The sequence below is a fragment of the Pecten maximus genome, chromosome 14 (genome assembly GCF_902652985.1).
Source record: "Pecten maximus chromosome 14, xPecMax1.1, whole genome shotgun sequence".
Lineage (NCBI taxonomy): Eukaryota > Metazoa > Mollusca > Bivalvia > Pectinida > Pectinidae > Pecten > Pecten maximus.
In genome coordinates this window covers 15,240,303-15,257,461 of record NC_047028.1, presented here as the reverse complement: position 1 = coordinate 15,257,461, position 17,159 = coordinate 15,240,303, and the positions used below count along the sequence as shown (strand labels likewise).

Below are 17,159 nucleotides of genomic sequence, written 5' to 3'. Positions count from 1 at the left end.
TGGTCTGAAATTATACAGTAACAGTAGCTTTTTTCTGCTGTTGCTATGGATGAGTATTACAGTATACTTTTCAAAGAAAACATTTTTATACACCTTACAATGTCGGATTATCTGTATCGGAACAGTCCATACTGGTAAATCTTAATACTGACCTGTTTGTTACTGAGCATAGGGTCGAGCAAGAGATCAGAGCTGAGGACTGACTCTGGATTCTTAAGGAACTTCTCCTGGACCCAGTCCTGCGCACACATCTCCTTCAGGGCATGCTTGGCAAACTCACTGAGTCCAGCACTCTCTATACCTCCTTTAGACTGCGATGTCCTATTATAGTAATGACAAAAACACCAATTATTAGTGGTAATTTAGGTAAATTTCAGGGAGGACTCCCAATCTAAACCTACTGGTAAAGAAGTTTAACACGAATTATTAGTTGTGAGTCAGGACAGGGGGGACACCCAATCTAGACATACAGTTCACCTTGAGAGTCTGCCATCTATATAATTTGAAAAGTGTATAATGATTAAACAGTCTATGTCAAGAAAAACTTTTCCTTGAAACTGAATATATAATGATAATTATGACTTACACACCTAAATTGAACAACTGGTACCACATATCTATATGACCTCTCACAAGCCTAATGTCACGTCTAATGACTGAAGTAATTAGATCCTCTTACCCAAACATCATGTTGTCATCTTCTAGGCTATTCAGTAAAGTACTAATGATATCTCCACCCTTCTCCTCTTTCTTGTTACAAGCACTCGACTTGGACTTAACCTCGTCTGTTGTCTGGTCACCTGGCACAGAAAACAAGTTCTCATACTTACTGTAAAATCATTCATTTTCGTGGGGACTTATCTTTGCTTTTGCAACATTTTTGGCAAGACATTAATTGATTTTCCAATTTCAAGGTATAATACTAGTTATGGTAGCTACCTTTACATTAAAATGGAGGGGATTTTAATTAATTTTGTAGATGCTATAGATCCACCAAATCAAGTACCCAGAAAATGGTCTTAATCTTGAAAAAACATGGAATCTATGCTCTAGCAAAATGAAATATAAATTATTTTAGAACTTACTAATATGATGTCAAAATTATATCTAATTTATAATACTGTCTCAGGCTATATGAGACGTCGTCTGTTACCATCTATCAATCATAACTGTATACTTAGGACTACTTTTAGTATATAAAGCTGGATATTTTGTACTACAGGTATTTTGTCGGATTCCTAGGACTGTACTGAGCAGTCCTATACCTGAAGATATAACTACTTCTGACTCCGTCATCCTCTCTAACACCGCACCCAACCGAATCTACAGGTGACTACAAAACTTTGTAGGCCACAGAAAAAGAATACATCACTTTACAGTATTCCAGGAGAGGTTTTAACACGAAGAAGCTGACAATAATTCAAATACATGCCTAAACTAGCTCTCAAAGTTAAAATCAAATTGGTTTAATTCCAAGATTATTTGAATTGAATCAAGAATTTATACTTCAAACTAATCTGTCAGCATGAATCTGTAGTGTTCACTATGTTAACACGTACTGAGCATGAGCATAGCCTTGAGTACAGCTAACACTGGCCCCACAGTAATACTATCATGGGCTGCGGCTAGGAGGTGTCTGTCACATGAAGCTTTGATATTAGATGGAGCTCGGTTGTACATGGCCTGGTTTTTCCAACTCAGTGGTCCCTCTGACGTCTTAAAAAGCTTCAGTAGGATGTGGCATGTCAGTCTCGCCCCTGGCTCAGCGTCTTGGTCACCGGAGGCTGCAGACCACAGATCAGAGAAATAATAAGAGATGAAAAATTTAACCAATATCCTCTAAACAAACCATATTTATAACTGGCAAACCAGTCAATGTGCAAAGAAAGATATGAAAGTTTTTAACATATAGAAATGTGTAGAAATGATTCTAACTAAAAGACATAATAAAGTCCTCATTTCCATTTACAAAAGGCAGATGTGAATTTTATCACCGATATTGTTTATACATGAGGAACTTCTCCTTAGACATAAGAGGGAGAGACATACAACATTTTAGGAAAGTTATATTAATAGTGTAAGTAATGCCACTGTTTATGTTTTTTGAAAACATACTGTTCTATCATTATAATTGAATATTGTGTAAACTTTTATATTAAAATGGAACACGAAAGTGCCTACCTGAGGGTTTGGCAGCCAGGAGTGATGGCAGAACAACATGAACGACAAGATCTTGGAGGGAGAAGCAGTGACGAGCTATGAGGATGGCAGTGAACACTGCTAGAGAATCATGGATAGACATGTCTCCAACCTGTGTCAATAATAAACAAAAATTACAACACAGCCATTCTACAACCTGTTTCAATGATAAACTCACAAAAATTACAACACAGACATGTCCCCAACCTGTGTCAATAATAAACTTACAAAAATTACAACACAGCCATGTCTCCAACCTGTTTCAATGATAAACTCATAAAAACTATGACAGTGAAACCTGACCTTACCGACAGTGTATGGGAGAGTCAATGAGTCAGATATGACAACTAGTGTTCTGGTTAAGTCAGTGTCGGCAACGGCTGGAGTATAGCTTTGGTTGTAAAAGTCAGTGGTCGGTAAATTCAGATTTCACACGGTACTTTTTTTCATATCATAATCATTGTTTCCACAGTTAGAATAATTTTACATAACAACTGATCAAAGTTTCACTATGGAGAAATTATTTTCTGACACTGATAAATTCTTAAAGAAAGTTGGAATTTGAGTTTTAGCAGAAACATCACATTCTTATTTTTACCAAACAGTGCAAACTCAGACATTTACATTTAATGTAACTGAAGTCAGCCTTATCTATCCTCATTTGATGTAATTGAAGTCCGCCTTATCTATCCTCATTTAATGTAATTGAAGTCAGCCTTATTTATCCTCATTTGATGTAATTGAAGTCAGCCTGAATGTAATTGAAGTCAGCCTGATCTATCCTCATTTAATGTAACTGAAGTCAGCCTTATCTATCCTCATTTAATGTAATTGAAGTCAGCCTTATCTATCCTCATTTAATGTAACTGAAATCAGCCTGATCTATCCTCATTTGATGTAATTGAAGTCAGCCTTATCTATCCTCATTTAATGTAACTGAAGTCAGCCTTATCTATCCTCATTTAATGTAACTGAAGTCAGCCTTATCTATCCTCATTTAATGTAATTGAAGTCAGCCTTATCTATCCTCATTTAATGTAATTGAAGTCAGCCTTATCTATCCTCATTTAATGTAACTGAAATCAGCCTGATCTATCCTCATTCAATGTAATTGAAGTCAGCCTTATCTATCCTCATTTGATGTAATTGAAGTCAGCCTTATCTATCCTCATTTAATGTAATTGAAGTCAGCCTTATCTATCCTCATTTAATGTAATTGAAGTCAGCCTTATCTATCGTGATTAATAGTGGGATACCTACATCAACCTGAGTTAGAACGTCTATGAACCCACAGCTGTGATTGGAGGAACAACACAGGGCCTGTAGTACTCCAAGCCACTCTGAACTCAGACTGTTACAGCGGGCGGTCAACTCAGCACATAACACAGAGATACTGTTTAGTCTGAAACACAGCAGTACAGATTATAACATTATCTATCACATTAACTGGTATGATCTGTAATGTCATAAGTATCATAATATACTATTGTAATATCATCAATAAACAGTATCATGATGATGTCACATGATCATCTTGGTAGAGGAAAACCGAATAAGCATATCTTGGAAAATAAATATGAGAGCTTTTGTCTTGTTGTAAATGTGAGTTATAAATGTGAGTTATAAATGTGAGTTATAAATGTGAGTTATATGAAAGATAAAATCTTCAACTTGTGTCTATGCTAAAAGGCTCGGGACATATCAAATTACTGCACTCATTTAATGAATTCAATACTACATTGATACACAGGTAAGGCCCTCTATATATTTGGTGTTTAATGGCATACTCATTTAATATTATATAACTTCTCCACACACATTGTTATCTTAAAAGGTTGAACAAAAGTTAAACCTCTACAAATGAAACTGAGATCCAATTATAAAGAATCCCTTTATAAACATCATACAGTCAACAGTATCTGTTAAAATTATCCTGATTGTAGAGATCTGTGAAGCTTACCTGTCAACCTTCTGTGAGTTACAGATATTTAACATGGCATTACACACAAAGCTATAGCGATTGGCTGGATTGTCATAAAGCTGTTTGGTCAGTGACGTGTCCGGCTGAGATCTACAACAAATCAGAGAAATCCAATATATAATGATCCCAGGAAACTCGAGACAGAATTTGACATTTGTAAGCAGTTATTTCAATGTGACAAAACATTTACTTTGTTGGAGAGAATACAACATGAATATTTTTGTAATAAATGTTTTACAGTGGACATAAATTCATTAGTATCTGTGGATCGGTTCCTTTATAGGTAAAACCATCTGTGTTTAATTCTTGGTCACATATTTTTACATCCACTCCTTATTTCATACAACTACAAATTTGCAGTAACTCCAACGAGATAATCTTTGTGTTGCTCACACAACTATAACCAGATCTAGTCTGATTGAAGGGCTATCTTCATTCTTTAACACTGTACTAACTTGACGGAGGCCATGAAGTCCATCATGAAAGAAGGATCCCACAACAGGTTGGAGGCTGAAGGGTTGATATCAGCATACAGCGTCATCTTTATCTTCTTAAATGAATTACTGAACATTTCTGATTTCTTGTCCTGGAATTCAAAAAAAAAGAATGAGGAAGTGAAGATACAATAAAATCAAAAATTGTCACGAGAATTTTACTATTGCTGACTTTGTACTGTCATACAACTAACTCCTACACCCAAAAATAAGTAAAATCAAGCACTCAAGAATCAGTATATTCAAGAAAACTACATAATTTGAGATTAATATAAACATACAATTTTACAGAAACTTGTCCTCCAAACACAAAAATACAAGTGTTTTACATCTGACAGTGAATTCACGTTTAAACTTAGGTGACCAGTGTTTTGTTGTGGGAGCAAACCAATATACAACAGACCAGATTTACATAATGTTAATCCATTTCTGACAAATGTTCAAATACAATGTTTGATTTTGGTAAATGAAGTTTTTAGCAATGACTAATGTTGATTAAAAGGAATTACTGCTAAATGTTACTTAAGTGAGTTAAGCATGGCTACCAAACATTCAGAATCCATACCCGTAAATAGCTACACGAAGTGTAGGCATTGTAGAGATAGACAAGGATACACCGCTCGGCAGACGTACAAACTGCTGGGTTATACACGTCCTTCACAGCACCAATTAACCTACAAGAAAGTTTGGTAATACATTATACAGCCAGAGAGGTGACCCGATCCTTCACCATTAAATTAGATATCATTGTTAAAGACCTAATCTGCATAGAATTGTACAATTCTCAACTCACCTTTACAAAGGATACTGTTTTTATGAGTACATCATACTACCAACATTATATAATAATATCAACATACTGTAAACAGCTTTAAATTCAGTGTTACCGGTATTAAATTTAACACCAACATACTGTAAACAGCTTTAAATTCAGTGTTACCGGTATTTTGTTGATTTCATCAAAAAGTACAAATGACCTATTATGGATTTCTAGGAAAACATGATCACCCCACACAGATTATTATATAATAAGGTGTTTTATATCACCATTTCCTGTATTAATTCTTTGAATTGTTGAACGAAAAGCAATAATGCTGCTGCAAAAAACACTCAGAATACAGTACGCTTCATCATGACTGTAAAGATGATTGAGGCAGTTACTGACCCCTCGAAGGCCTGTATGATGAGGTCCTGGGAGACAAGAAGGTACGGGTGGTACTTCCTGAATACACCCACGATACATAGACACAGGAAGGTCGTGTAGTTTCCGGCGAGACTCGACTTCTGGCTACTCAGTGTGTGCTCCACCATACCCAATTCCTTCAGCAGCTAAAATAAACACAATCAAATATTTTCTTTATTAACTTGAAATTGTTCTTTCCATATTTTACACACAATTTTATTAGACAAGGAGAAGCTTCGTCAACAACCAAACATCTTCATGCTTTATCAGACAAATTTTAAGCTTGGCTAAGATATTAAATGTATTTTTTTTTTAAATGCAAGGAATCACATACATGCTTTAATAGATATTTAAATGCTATCAAACTCTTCATACCTCTGTCAATTCCACAAATCACCCCATCAACAGACTCATAATATATCGAATATTCCATTATCATCTAACTCTTTAACTTACTTTCAGTCCAGACGGATTTCATCATTGATATTAAAATCTTAGATGAATCTTTTAATTGCTTTAAACAAAAATAAATCAGTTAAAGTCTAGATTTCTCACCTTTACTGAGAATTCCAGGAGACCATATATATTGAGGGAGTATTCCATCAGGTCAAATAAATAAGAGATGTTGTCCACCAGGGGTAGATAACTGGAGTTACCCATGGTGAAGCTGTTGATCTGTTCCAGAACAGCATCTGTACACTGGGCGGTCACTGCATGTTGGTCAAAGTAAGAAAGTTTTTGATATTTCCCAAAAATTCCTTCAAATATTTGGTCAAAGTTGGTAACCACGGCAACAAGAGAGGTGTCACCTGGTTCTTTTTCCTTCCTCTTTTTCACTTTCCCAAGGTCACCACTACCAGTGTCCACACAGTTTTTCTTACTAAATAATTTCAGTGTTTCTTTGGAGATTTTTTTGACATAGTGTCTGGCATCGTCTCTGGCTTTACCTACACCGTACATGACAATGCCACGCTGATTACATTCATGGACAGCGTCCTTTGGAATGGGGAAGTGTTGTGCGTAAATCATGTGGCGTGAAGGCCCTTTGGGCTGTTGAATGGTCTCCATGCCTCCATGTGTGTGGCCCCCAACACTGGGGATTGGTTGGTCTTTCTCTGACTTCACAGACTTGACCGAGGCAGGCTCCTCTGGACTGGGTTTATGTTCATCCTTTACACAGTCAAACAGACTGACATAGTCACTGTCCATTGTATTGATGTCCATGTCCACTTTGATATCATCCTGGTGCTGGAACGAGGAATTAGTTCATCGTAACATCACACGAACACAAGGAAAAATATCACACTGGTGAATGTCTCAACAAATTATATAACAATTTCTGTTTTAAAACAGAGCTTAAACCATTAAAGCTTACATTGACAATTTCTTACATATTTGGTACTTTTGTGTTTGACATGGTGAACAAAATAAAGTAGGAGACTCGACAAGAAATCGGACCAACCATCACTTAATGCTTAATTGACTCGGAGACATTTGACTGACTCAGAAAGAAATCAGACCTATCATTAACTCATGTTTAATTGACTAAGAGACATTTGACAGACTCAGTAAGAAATCAGATATATAATTAACTATGTTTAATTGACTCAGAGACATTCAGCTGACTCAGTAAGAAATCAGACCTACCATTACCTCCTGTTTAATTGACTCAGAGAGGGACTTGATGCTGGAGAGATCCATACTATCCACACCTATCTGGGGCACAGTTGTCGGGGACGACAGGTCACCACGCGATATCAATGTACACATATAGGCATCGTGAGAGAAGACATCATGACGAATTAGCTCACAGAACAGTTGTATCAGATTAGCAAAACCCTGCCTACAGTCGTCTGACGGATTATCATCTGAAATCAGATCAAAACAAGTTTAAATACAATGAATAGGTGATATGCAATCATTCAATGAGGTAAGTATCTTTAGGATAGATTTACTTGAACAATGGAAAAGTCCTCAAAATCACAAAAATTGAGATTGAGATCCTCAGATATGAGACTGTGTAATGTTGAAGTTGTTCACAGTACCTAGGACAGGTGCTCGTTCATCTAAGAAGCTCATGAGAAGGCTCTGGAAGGCAGGCAGTCCTGAGGGGACCATGGCATCCGATCCCAGGGAGTCCTTGTCATCTATCATATCAGAGTCACCAAATTTCTGAAAGAAGATTTATTTTTTTCATTACTTATTTTTATTTGACAGAAAAGAAAGCGTTAATGAGCAACAGAAAATTCTGATATTAACATCAGTAAATCTATGTTGGAAATTTCTGCTCCTAAAAAAGTTTAAGTAATGCACATCCAGCTCACCTCTGTCCTCAGCTCGTTTTGACGTTTCTCCAAGAGTTTGGCTACAACCACAGCTCGGTAGTTTCCTGTCCGTTGTGTACTAACAGCCCAGTCTATCAACAGGTGAATGATCGGTTCATCTGCCAACATCGGCTGGAATCAAAACCAGAAGTATGTGTAGGATCTTACTGGAGTTCCACATTTCACGAGATGCACAAAACGTGTCTTTAAAATTTTCAGGTTATTTGGCCTTATGGTGAGGTAAATAAATTCAAGATTCTATACACAGGCAAAATGTCTTCATGTCAATTCAGGTCAAATTGACCTAAAAAGAGCAGAATAGTCAATTTATGTCAAGAAATTGACCTGAATTTGACATGAAACAATTTTCAGTTCAATTCAGGTTAATTTCAGGTCATTTCAGATCAATATTTACCTCAAGACATATTGCCTGTGTATAACTTATCCCAAAATGAAAACACATTTTTCACACATCCCTGAAGCAGCATTTATTCACACTCAAATGAACTCTGAAAATCAAATATTTTCATCAAGTACTTTTTTATTTATTGTTACAATGTCTTAATTGAAAAAATGGTCACTTACGATCAATCACAGCTCTGCTGGGTGTTAATACAGATGTGTTCATAATTCAAATAAAGCAATAGCAGTCATAACACTGATAATAGGGTAGATATGTGAGAAATTGAAATAATTACTCAAGGAAAATTTACACTTCCCTTACTACCTAATGGAGAAATATATCACTATTCACTTCTTAAAATCTACTGATTTTTTTCTGAAAGTAGGCAAAAATTTATAATTTTTTCTTCCTTTAAAATTTGCTTAAAATACAAAAATATTTTTCAACATTATAAGCATAACTATTATAATATTTATCCAAAAATGGAATGGTGACTAGAATTGGTCCATAATGTTAACAATATTGAAGCCGAGTAATACCTCTACACCGTCCTTAGCCTGGTGAACTGAGAAGACTTTGTTATACAAAGTGTCTAGAGAGTTGTTGCTGTCCACCTTGTCAAAATTGTGTCGGTCAAGCATGTCCAGTACCTCAAGCCTCTTACTGATGGTGAAACCTGTTCATAAACAACACATGTTTATATTCTTGAATCTGTTGCTTTATACGTCAGCATTTTCATCACTTTTTTATATTATCTTACAATTAACTAACAATGGCGCTATAAAAACATTTTTATAGTTTACTACAATTATTGATAAAGCAATAAATACAACCAGAAAATGTCTGTAAGATAAATGCCTCCACTACCACTTCACACCTCGAAACACAGTTTGGTGAGGATTGCATCAGTAGTTCCTGAGATTAGCATGTTACACTGCATGGGACGGGACGGGATAGGATAGGATGGAGATGGATAACACTATATCCCCCAATTTCATAGCAGGGACATTCTTTTGGTTGCTTACAGATACTCAGTTTTTAAGGCAGAAAATACAAATTACTATTGATCTTATTTCAAACAATCTTATAATCTTTGTATGATCATGGCCTTTGCTTTGAGGTGATTAATGATTCAGACTTACTAGTAATTGACTGATATGATATTTAGTAGCTTGATCTTACCCCTAGTGGATTGCTGACATTTGTCTGAGGACCAGCGCACTTCTGCTGCACGCCCACGCATCTTCAGCTGATTCTCCACAGCCCGAATCTGAGCCCGTATCTATGAAAACATTAAAGTTAATCTCAACCTGTATCTAAAAAAGTAGATTAGCGAATCTGAACCAGTATCTATGGAAACATAATTATTATAGTATTGTGTTAAGATCTGAAAAACTTTTTGAAGATATTTCTACACAGATATAATGTTAGTGAAGATTTTTTCGTGTCTTCAATAATATTAAGACATTTGTATTGAATTGAGCTATAAAAGATCACCAGAAGAATTGCTATATTATGATACTGTATTGAAAATAGATATATTAATTAAGTGTTGGATCCAGAAACAATTAATAGAGGAAAAAAACTTGTTTATAAGTATATTTATTAGGAACTAGGAATGCATACGATTGTTTCAATTTTACACAGGTAAAGCACTATGATTTAAAACTCCTAAATGGTTTTCAATCTCTGTACCCACCTGGGGATTCTCTGGGCCAGGTGGCATAGGCAGGCTGGAAGGAGCACAGGGGAGAAGGTCGAGAGCTGACCCACACAGTACAGATGATGTGGTCTTGCCGTCACCTAGGGTGTTCCAGATGAGAGAGGTCGGACACAGCAGAGTAATGACCTGGAGAGTAGCACTCAGACTCAGAATGATACCTCTGTGCTGCGGACAGTTGTTGTACTGGGAGAATACAACTGCTAGTGGGTTCTGTGGCATTGCCATGGTGCCATTGGGCGGCGCTATACTGTAAAGACAATTTACACTTCATTACTTTAACTTTCCAAACTGGATTATAGCAAAGCATTGTTTTACTAAGACTTGGTATGACCCAGTACCATGTTCCTAGATATGCATCAAGACTTTTTTGAGGGGAAACAAAGCAAAGGTGTTCCAAAAACTATTATTTATCAAAATAGATGATTTATGATTTAGCAGACTGCTACTACCTGTGTTAAATCATGAATCGAAAAACCTGTCAGTTTATGCTTTTTATTTTAGAATTGTAAAACATTTCCAGAGCTGAGTATACTTACGCCGTGCCGGTACTGTTTACCATAGGAGATTGTGTCTGAGGTGAAGTCCCTCCAGAGTCTCCACACAGCTGGGCGATCTTCTTAGCAGCAAAGTGGGCCAGTCGACGAGACAACAGCACCGACATTGTTATCTCATCCAGGTACTGACAACACATTACATCATATCATTATGTACTGGGTTTTTACCCTATCTATTTGTTAATATAGACCAAACATCATTATAGCAGTCAGCACTGATCTGCTTATAGCACTATGATATCTGTGTATAAAGATTTCAAATGTTCAGCATAACATTCTCCAATTAATACAGCCACTTCACAATCTGTTCACTCTTGACTAGCAAATTATAAGCTATGTCTAGCTTTGTTGGAGCTGATAGCATAAAGTTTCAAGTCTGTATAGTTTCTCAAAATTTCAAAAATTAAACTCAAAACACATAAAATTTTCATTATGACTGAAATTTACCTGTAACACCTGAGCCATAACAAGTTTGAGCACTGTATCCTCTGTCTGTTTTAGCTTCTCAAGCAAATCGATCATCCAGGTAAGGAATTCATTTCGGTCCAGCAGTCCCTCCTATTTAATGTAAACATACAACATTGTACCACAGCTTGTCCCTCTTTATGTATTATAATACAGTTATCTCCCCTATACCATGCAATAATGCAATATGGCAGCATTAAAATTTAATTTTTTTCATGTAACAACATGATGAATCTTATCCATAGTTTTTTGTTGGCACATTTTTGTTGTTTGTGAAACCTTTAAATCGGACGAGTCCTAATATAGAAACAAAGTAATATAGAAACAAAGTAACTGAAAACATTGATAACATTTGCTGCCAAAAACTGCCCCAATAGTTGGTTATTTTTCTATTGTAGAACAGTCGTTGATAATGTGTTGTATACAATGTATTTAGACAATCATTTTTCATTATTTACAGGTAACAGACCAGCAGAATGGTAATGATGTAAAGGTTTGGATATTCAAAAAAAAGACCTTTCGACATCTCAATAAGACAGGATGTCTGGACAGTAAGGTCGACACGAGTGGAATTCAAAACGCCAGGTCATTGTTCATGCTTAAGAGATGTAACACTTTTATAAAGATTAATCTAAAACTTATCAATTAACTGACTAGAATAAAACTATTTGATTAAATATCGGACAGGGAGCTTAAAATAAGTGATCATATATCTGAGACAGAATATCGGAGACAGACTAATTACTTACATCGTACATGTTTCTCTATTGGAGACACACTGATTACTTACATCGTACATGTGTCTCTATCGGAGACACACTAATTACTTACATCGTACACGTGTCTCTAATGGAGACAGACTAATTACTTACATCGTACATGTGTCTCTATCGGAGACAGAATAATTGCTTACATCGTACATGTGTCTCTATCGGACTAATTACTTACATTGTACATGTGTCTCTAACAGAGACAGACTAATTACTTACATCATACATGTGTCTCTATCGGAGACAGACTAATTACTTACATCGTACATGTGTCTCTATTGGAGACAGACTAATTACTTACGTCGTACATGTGTCTCTATTGGAGACAGACTAATTACTTACATCGTACATGTGTCTCTATCAGAGACAGACTTATTACTTACATCGTACATGTGTCTCTATCGGAGACAGACTAATTACTTACATCATACATGTGTCTCTATCGGACTAATTACTTACATCGTACATGTGTCTCTATTGGAGACAGACTAATTACTTACATCGTACATGTGTCTCTAACGGAGACAGACTAACTACTCACATCATACATGTGTCTCTATTGGAGACAGACTAATTACTTACATCGTACATGTGTCTCTATTGGAGACAGACTAATTACTTACATTGTACATGTGTCTCTATCGGAGACAGACTAATTACTTACATTGTACATGTGTCTCTATTGGAGACAGACTAATTACTTACATCGTACATGTGTCTCTATTGGAGACAGACTAATTACTTACATAATACATGTGTCTCTATCGGAGACAGACTAATTACTTACATTGTACATGTGTCTCTATTGGAGACAGACTAATTACTTACATCGTACATGTGTCTCTATCAGAGACAGACTAATTACTTACATAATACTTGTGTCTCTATTGGAGACAGACTTATTACTTACATCGTACATGTGTCTCTATCGGACTAATTACTTACATTGTACATGTGTCTCTATCGGACTAATTACTTACATTGTACATGTGTCTCTATCGGAGACCGACTAATTACTTACATTGTACATGTGTCTCTATCGGAGACAGACTAATTACTTACATCGTACATGTGTCTCTATCGGACTAATTACTTACATCGTACATGTGTCTCTATCGGAGACAGACTAATTACTTACATCGTACATGTGTCTCTATTGGAGACAGACTAATTACTTACATTGTACATGTGTCTCTATTGGAGACAGACTAATTACTTACATCGTACATGTACATGTGTCTCTATCAGAGACAGACTAATTACTTACATCGTACATGTGTCTCTATCGGAGACAGACTAATTATTTCATCGAACATGTGTCTCTAACGGAGACAGACTAATTACTTACATCGTACATGTGTCTCTATTGGAGACAGACTAATTACTTACATCGTACATGTGTCTCTATTGGAGACAGACTAATTACTTACATCGTACATGTGTCTCTAACGGAGACAGACTAATTACTTACATCGTACATGTGTCTCTATCGGAGACAGACTAATTACTTACATCGTACATGTGTCTCTATCGGAGACAGACTAATTACTTACATCGTACATGTGTCTCTATCGGACTAATTACTTACATCGTACATGTGTCTCTATTGGAGACAGACTAATTACTTACATCGTACATGTGTCTCGCTAGTTTACAGGAGTAGTGCCACTGTTTGATTGCTAGATCTAGGTCCACCTGGATGTTTGTGTTGGTGGAGACCGTGAGAAAACCAGAGGTAGGTCCCCCAGGTGTGCCGTGGTATGGGTCCTGAATCTTCTGAATCTGGTCACGCATGAACTTGGTCAACGACTGGCACCAATCTGTCAACACATCATACACATTTTACTGGGTTATATTTCAAAAACAACATTTCAGCTAACAATTCCTTTACTGCATTATATTAAATCACATTTAATTGTACTTTGGTTGGGATTTTATTTCTATGCCACAAATAATGATAATATTTTGAAATAAAGGCTTCGCAACCTTCAAACTTTGGTTGGGATTTTATTTCTATTTAACAAACAATGATAATATTTTGAAATAAAGGCTTCGCAACCTTTGTACTTTCTCACCAAATAAAGATGTGAAACTGAATTACACTTAACATAAAGGAAAACTACTATAAATATATTAACAATAATTCTCCCTTACCAACGGACTGATCCACCATCTGTCGTTTCTTGATCTTACTCTCCTGCATGGCTGTATTGTAGGCTCCAGTCATCTTCACCATCCAGGCAGCCTTCATCATGGGCAGCGAGAATTCACACAAGGTGGAAAAAAGCTCATCTCTCTTGTTAAATGTAGGAACCTAGTAAGGAAACGAAACCATGAATACAAATCCTATTCAACATGATAGAAAGGGTATAGAATATCTTTAATATGTATTAACAGTGTGTAACTTTCTTATAGATATACAATGTAGTTTAAAAATTTAACATGAAAAATGAAAGTATAAAAAGATAAACATTGAATTTGTATATTTATAAATTAACCATTGTGAAATCATAAACATCACCCATTAAATTCACTATGAATTTAAGTTAACACCAAGAGAAATAAATCAAACCTTCTTTCCAAGTTGGAATAGTGGCTTGTTGCCTGCCAAGTCCTTGAACCATGCTTCCATAGCATTCTTGTTTTTGGCAGCCTACAACAGCAAAATGGAAACATCATCAAGCAGATTCACCTAACTGGTAAATCATGATTAATAAATACTTGTTCATGGTATCCTGCATGCCATTTATACTATTATGAATAAAATATATAAAACATTTCAGTGGATATACACATATTTCATTATCTATCAAAACTATCCCATATCCAAACTGATGAAGTTGATTAAATTGCAGGGTTAATGTATCTCCCCTTCTACATGTTGTTTTGTTTTTCTTGACTCCCTTCTGGATTTCAACACTTTTGTCTCCTAGCATAACAAGTGCAATCAATGATTACGAAAGCTCACCGGTGGCAGCAATCACAATATGCATTAATTTCTTATGCAGGGGTCGACATTAACGCTTGTCCGATTGTCCGGTACCAGACGAAATTGATGTCGGACAAGTGAAATCATTAAAGTACTTGTCCGACGGGACAAGTAACAAATCTGTCTTTGTGTTTTATTTATGTTATATTCTGAAGTCAAAACTGATTCAATACTCACTGTAAAATGAGTAAAAACTCCTTTAAATTGTGTTAACCATCAAACAGAAGTAAGTTGATCATGCTTATTAAAGCTTCATTCGGAACTACATAGAAATGATGGTAGACTTCCAAGGGCTCTCGAAAACATGTAATCGGTATCACTAGTATGTTTGAAACGCATGCGAATGCTGTACATGTGAGAGCATTGATACTACGACAGATACCGTCTGCTGGAATCGTAATAAAAATGAATCAGTTTTGATATAATTAAGGAGGCTACAGATGAAGCAGACTGCCGTGCCCTAGAAAACGGTGACATGTTTTAATGTTTTCACAGTAGTAAGTTTGTTTATAGTTTAGTCGAACAGTTCTTCATGAAAGTTAATTATTTTAAAGTACTTCATTCATCTGCTTTTAGGTAAAAAAAGGATGGTTTAGTAAAACTTAAATAACTTGTAATAATACTTTCTTGCTGTTTTATTGTTGTTAGTAATTATTATGAGTCGAAATTATGGCTTGCAGTGCTTACCTCTACTTTATAATAAATCATCTCGCTGTTTACACATAACAGATGGAAAGTAGAAACACATGTAGGACAAGTGATTATTTCATTCGGACAAGTGAATTTATCTTATCACTTGTCCGAAGGGACAAGTGCAGAAAAAAGTTAATGTCGACCCCTGTTATGTATGTATAAGCAAGTCATTTTGAAATTGTATGTCACATAATATCGCTCCTAGACCTCTAATGGATGTATAAACCAAATAAGATGGGTGTGGACTTACAAGCTTTCCAAAACTAACCCCCAAAATCTTTAAAGTGGGTTTTTGTGCCAAAAAAAGTTAAGTCCACAAAATGGTAAAATGTGAAAAAGTCACAATTTTTTTCTGCATGATTTTGCCATAACATCACTCCTAGACCTCTAATGAATGTATAAACCAATTTAGAAGGGCATGAGGTGTATACTTTTGGACTTACAAGCTTTCCAAAAACTTACCCCAAAAACTTTTAAGTTTTGGGGTGGGACGACGACGCCAACGCCGGGGTGACAGCATTAGCTCTCGGTCACTCGTAACCGGTGAGCTAATAAATGAATCCTAGAAGACATAAAGAGCTGGAACAAACAACACTCAGCAGGATAACTCACCTGGTCACATTATATTGAGACCCAGCAGGACACCCCACCTGGTCACATCATACTGCACCCAGCAGGACACCCCACCCAGTCACATTATACTGCACCCAGGACAACTCACCCGGTCACATCATACTGCACCCAGCAGGACACCCCATCCAGTCACATTATACTACAACCAGCAGGGCACCCCACTGTGTGCTGTATCTATCACTTAATTGATAATAAAGATGCTGTCCTCCAGGACTTTAGTGGAAGAAGTTGTGTTGCCTTCTTTTTGTCTTTTTGTTTCCTGATGGTGTTTGCAGGGGTGGGGGCGGGGGAGGGGGGGGGGGGGGGTATATTCATACATTTTTATTTCAGGGGAAATTTTACCACTGGGTCACACAAGAGTTGATAATGTGTTTAAATGATAAAATCAAAAGTCCAAGATCTTACCGGCCAAAAATTGTCTTTGGTGGGACACTGTTTCTTTTTTGATGTGTCTTGAAATGTATTAACTTCTTTCTTCTTGTCCAATACTGAGATAAATTCAGTACCAAACTGTGCAAATATTAAAATACAAAGTTAACATTTGTAAAAACAGATACATTAAGCTGTTCATACCATAGCATGTTCAATTGAACAACCTGTTTCCCTTTGCATGAACATAACATTTCATGCCTTCTACAGTATATTAAGCTGTACATGTACTTCACAGGACATGATTAGATATGTCTAAATATCAGCTGTGATTTCTGTTCTGAATTCTTCCTGAAATTTGTAATGTTACTATCATTTT

General features: G+C 36.1%; 1 protein-coding gene across 6 annotated transcripts in view; it reads right to left on the bottom strand.

Annotated features, from left to right (window-relative positions):
- LOC117342107 (mediator of RNA polymerase II transcription subunit 12-like protein) overlaps window positions 1-17,159 on the bottom strand; it is a 44,732-nt gene that overhangs the window by 25,241 nt on the left and 2,332 nt on the right. For 4 of the 6 annotated variants that reach the window (XM_033904101.1, XM_033904106.1, XM_033904102.1 and 1 more), the window contains exons 4-25: window positions 16,817-16,921; window positions 14,669-14,749; window positions 14,251-14,410; window positions 13,726-13,916; window positions 11,309-11,419; window positions 10,844-10,986; window positions 10,284-10,554; window positions 9,767-9,866; window positions 9,124-9,260; window positions 8,182-8,313; window positions 7,903-8,029; window positions 7,505-7,725; window positions 6,413-7,105; window positions 5,840-6,003; window positions 5,240-5,348; window positions 4,636-4,766; window positions 4,160-4,270; window positions 3,460-3,601; window positions 2,182-2,311; window positions 1,560-1,784; window positions 680-800; window positions 153-321 (exon numbers count right to left, since the gene is read on the bottom strand). In XM_033904101.1, the coding sequence (XP_033759992.1) occupies window positions 153-321; window positions 680-800; window positions 1,560-1,784; window positions 2,182-2,311; window positions 3,460-3,601; window positions 4,160-4,270; window positions 4,636-4,766; window positions 5,240-5,348; window positions 5,840-6,003; window positions 6,413-7,105; window positions 7,505-7,725; window positions 7,903-8,029; window positions 8,182-8,313; window positions 9,124-9,260; window positions 9,767-9,866; window positions 10,284-10,554; window positions 10,844-10,986; window positions 11,309-11,419; window positions 13,726-13,916; window positions 14,251-14,410; window positions 14,669-14,749; window positions 16,817-16,921 (3,774 nt within the window). The remainder of the gene's footprint in view (window positions 1-152; window positions 322-679; window positions 801-1,559; window positions 1,785-2,181; window positions 2,312-3,459; window positions 3,602-4,159; window positions 4,271-4,635; window positions 4,767-5,239; window positions 5,349-5,839; window positions 6,004-6,412; window positions 7,106-7,504; window positions 7,726-7,902; window positions 8,030-8,181; window positions 8,314-9,123; window positions 9,261-9,766; window positions 9,867-10,283; window positions 10,555-10,843; window positions 10,987-11,308; window positions 11,420-13,725; window positions 13,917-14,250; window positions 14,411-14,668; window positions 14,750-16,816; window positions 16,922-17,159) is intronic. The other 2 variants (XM_033904107.1, XM_033904104.1) reach the window with 1 other exon arrangement.